At 32.6% G+C, this 4460-nt stretch overlaps 1 protein-coding gene across 1 annotated transcript; it reads right to left on the minus strand.

The window, feature by feature from the left end:
* Nucleotides 1-862: 862 nt before the first annotated feature.
* LOC145107710 (nucleotide pyrophosphatase/phosphodiesterase-like) lies at nucleotides 863-3972 on the minus strand. The gene is made up of 12 exons (XM_079044655.1): nucleotides 3704-3972; nucleotides 3536-3627; nucleotides 3387-3456; nucleotides 3190-3312; nucleotides 3001-3093; nucleotides 2770-2899; nucleotides 2604-2685; nucleotides 2298-2430; nucleotides 2022-2227; nucleotides 1803-1928; nucleotides 1424-1733; nucleotides 863-1336 (listed from the first exon to the last, which is right to left on the minus strand). Exons 1-12 carry the CDS (start codon nucleotides 3920-3922, stop codon nucleotides 1031-1033), a joined length of 1890 nt encoding a protein of 629 aa, XP_078900781.1. The 5' UTR covers nucleotides 3923-3972; the 3' UTR covers nucleotides 863-1030.
* Between the last annotated feature and the right edge of the window lie 488 nt (nucleotides 3973-4460).

Raw genomic sequence — 4460 nt, forward strand, 5'->3', positions numbered from 1 at the left:
CAATCCCTCATTGTCACGGTCTCAACTCTAGTCTCTCATGATCTTACGACTAATACTAAATCAATCCGTAGTGTTTTAAGTTATTGTCTTATTAAAGTATTACAAGTAATACTCTTTAAATTCTTAAAACCTCAAAAAAAAAAATTGCGCAAACAAGTTATGTGAAATATGAAATGTGTAATTGTGCTTTGAAACTGTAAAAAAAACCACACCAAATCTACGCACCAAACCACATAAAAAACAAAAAAACAACACCGTTAAATTACCTGTATTCGGTTTCGTGGTTGGAATAACCACATTTGCGGTTTGCAGTTTGGTTCTAACCAATAACAAAACCAAACCAAACTATGCTATCGTGGTATTTTTCGACATATATAACTTTAGTGGCCTTTATTGCAAGGTAAACAATTAAGAGGTTGCCTTTGCCCCCATAGTCCCTCGAGGATCATGTCCATTCATATGCATAACAACTTTTTTTTGAAGGTCAATATAAGCGAAATAATCGGGTGAAACCTGTGATAATAACCAAAGTTATTGATATAAAAAAACAGTTGTAATCTAAATGGTTTCATGAAATTATAAAATCCACCAAAATTTATAAGAAAAATATAAAGATTATTGTCAAATTTTCCATTATTAATTGCAAAGATGTAAAAATAATTTGATAACACTAACTTTACGGTTAGGCTTAAGGTTTTCTTCAAATAATTCAAGGAGTCTCGGATAGTTGTACACTTGTACATGTGTATCTCAAGTATGTTTACATCAAATAGTAATAAAAATGAATTTGCATAATGCTTATAGAAAACAATTACCAACCAACTAAAAAAGGACCACGAAACCATATAACTATATCAAGAAAAATTAAACAAAATTGACGGAATATAAACATTATAATTGAAACTTGGTTATATAGCAATAAGCTAGAATTACAAAGATAACACCTACAAACATTATTCGTATAATGGAATCCTTAAGTCGTAACAACTAATAAGATGATTTTTTATAGGAGAACTACTTTTTATTGGATTTAAGTTGCCAAAGTAGTAGCTTCACACCCATCATGTACGCATGCCAACACGTCCCTATAGTCTCTTGAAATCGTGAAATTATCATAAACCAAACCATCACTACTCTTCTTGTACTCAAATAGAAGTGAAGAGTGGTTAAACGCAGTAAGTTTTACAAATCCCCAATCCTGATCTTTATACAAACTCCAAAACGTATTTATCTCAGTAAAATCTGACAAATGGCTCCCTCCACTGCCAACAACAACATGAATTGTCCCATTCACTGTACCATAATACCGCGATATCTCCGAGTTCACACATTGGTTCTATACAAAAAAAAAAGTCAACAAGTCAACATGAAGTCTATCTCTATATATCTAACATGGTATCATAATCAGTTAGCAAGTTAGTACCTGATATATAGGACACGTCCTTTCATAATTATGGACATGCCCATAAAACGCGATGTCTACTTTGTATTTCTGCCATAGCTTTTGCAAATTTGCACGACCCATGGGCTCTTCAAATGCACCCTCATTAGCTAACCAATTGTTAGAAGAATAACCAAGAACACGATTAGCAGCAAAGATGAGCCATGGTTGTTTTTGTCTGTCGACTGATGCAAAACATGTCTCTAGCCATGCATATTGTTCTGAACCCTCCCTCCAATCATGCTCTGAATCCGCTATACAGAAATGAAACATACCATAATCTGTTGCATACCTGTAAACAACATACAATATGAACAAGATTTTTTTAAAAAATATTATAGGTTTAAATAAATATTTTCACCAGAATTTAGCTCTGTTATCTGCAGGAACATAATACATGGTCTCAGCAGGCACACCACACTCCCCGCCTGAATCAGGAGTGTTGTAAAAAGATCCAGAATTAGGAAAATCACGTTCATGGTTGCCGCTGCGATATAAAAGGAAAGTACTTAATACATAATTTAATTAGAAAATAGAACTAGATATCATTAAATTTTTATTAATATTTAGAAACACGAACCTTGCAATCATATATGGCTTTGTAGATGAAATGGGTTCGACTTGTTCTGTGAATTGATCCCATTGTGAGAGAAATCCATTCGAAAATGGTAAATTTCCTATATGAAACACTATATCATAGTTGTCAAGGTCACTGACCAATTGGTCTGTTGTGATTAGGGATCCTGGCTGATAATTTGCATACTCATTTGACCCGTCACGTTCTGCCTAGAAACATGAATTTTAAAAATTAGTTATGGTTATATTTAATTGTACGGTTTTAACAAATTCTTACTACCTTTCCCATGTCTCCAAATATGATAACACGCTGAAGGGAATCTTGTCCCGGATATGGAGATGATTTGAATGTATACGTATTACTATAGATGATTGATCCATCTAACATTATATGCCCCATTCTATATTCATACCTGGAAAATAATTATGTGATTTGTGAAATCTGTTATATCTGGACCATAGGTGTAAAATATGTAAAATAGTCATTTAATCTTATTCATTAAACAATTTTAGAAAAATAAAGAAATATCTTTTTTCCATAGTTTCTTTATTCTTTGAATTGTTATGTGAAAAATGAGACGCATACATGGTGTTTGGCCACAAGTCCTGTAAGAAACTTGTGTGGATAAAACCAGGATCCCGCCATCCAAGTGTACGTGCAGGTGGGCCTACATTACATGGCATAGGTAAAAAAAATGTAAAATTTTGCAGTAATTTTAATTTTTACCATTAATTAAGTATTATTTTTATACCACACATGCTGCCACGTGTAAAAGTCAACGTTCCTGCTAGAGAAAGCTTTTTGCTTTCACCCTTCCATCCCCATTCTACAATTGGAGTTGCTTCATCAATGTTATAGCCACTGGTCCATGTTACAGTCATCTGAAGAAAATTAGAAAAAAAAAGTTATAAACCACACACCCAATATAGCAAAATATATAAATATTAGAATTCAAAAAAGTTTAGAGTTTGTAAATGTACACCTCATCCCAAGCTTTTCCATGGGCAAGACGAGGGTATAGAGGGGCCTTAGGGTTTGGAAATGACATAGGATCAGTAACAGCAACCAATTTCGGCTGTAATTCAGAAAACCCAATTAGTGATTAATCACATACATTGCAGAATTCGATAAATCACGAGTGGAAACCGGAAAGAGCGACTAATTCACACACAGTTTCTAATCCGCCTGTAAATAATGCAAACGCGAAATCTTCACGTTGATTGATGATCCGGAATGTGAGTTTAGCTTTTCCTGTTCGAACATAATCGGTAGTGGAGTGATTTGCGAACTTGTACTGTTACAAGTTACAAAACATATGTTATTAGCACAGAGTTTCGTAATCATTCAAAGTAATTAATGGTGTTTCACCTTAATTGGAGCTGTGCATAAGGTTGGAGTCTCCGGCCAGTTACCAGCTTCAGATGAACAATCGGAAGCACTGTCATATTCATTCAGTTTTTCAAATAAATCATTCATGGAGAATTAGGTATTATAGAAATTAAGATATAAGATTTTACTTGAACTTCGCCGGAGAAAAAACTCCAACCCAATCGTCCTCAGATGGTTCAGGGTACTCGAGCTCTATGTTAATCCATTGAGCATCCGCTACCTATCGTAATATTTAGAAATGAATTCATAGAATTTGAATAGTTAATCAAATTAATGGGAAGAAAACGAGTCTTTACCTTGATACCCAGTAGCAAAGGGTTAGGGTTAGAACGAATGGAAGCTGATTCATGGAGAGCGATGACAGTCTTGTGAATGGCGATTTTGGCAAGTGGTTGCTTATTAATAGGAGAATGACGATGATGGTTAACACCACCGCTTATGAGACGGGAGTAAGAGGATGCATGACAAAGAGCATTTGAAAACAACAACAAGAACACTATCGATACATGAATCATTTTTGGCGTTTCGTTTAACAGTTGTCATGCACACTTTTCGGAAGAGAAGACATTCTTGTGTATTTATAGCATGACTCTCAAATGAAGAAGATTATAGAACATGTGTGTATGGTAAATAATAATATTTTTTATAGACAATAAAGTTTTATATAATTGTATAAAACTATAGTTTAATACATAAATTATTGTTATAAAAGAATTTTATTTAGTACCAACCAACAGTTTATGTTTTATATAGTTTTATAAAACTATATTTAAATACATAAATTATTGTTATAATAGAATTGTATTTAGTACGAATCAACAATTTATGTTTTATGACTTTATCTAATATTTCAAATCCATAAAAGATTGACAATATTTTAGAGGAAAATGTTAAAATTGAATGTCTTTATATACATCCTTTAATATTATTTTCTTAAATGTTTTGTAAACTAATAAACTAAATTTTGATTTGACTATTTGTATTGCTTTTTTTGTTTTTTTTGTTTTTGTCATGTCTTCGTTATTGTTATTGTTATTGTTATTATTATTATTA

This window comes from Lactuca virosa, chromosome 4, assembly GCF_052849685.1.
Source record: "Lactuca virosa cultivar CGN04683 chromosome 4, Lactuca_virosa_CGN04683_v6, whole genome shotgun sequence".
In the NCBI taxonomy this organism is placed as follows: Eukaryota; Viridiplantae; Streptophyta; class Magnoliopsida; order Asterales; family Asteraceae; genus Lactuca; species Lactuca virosa.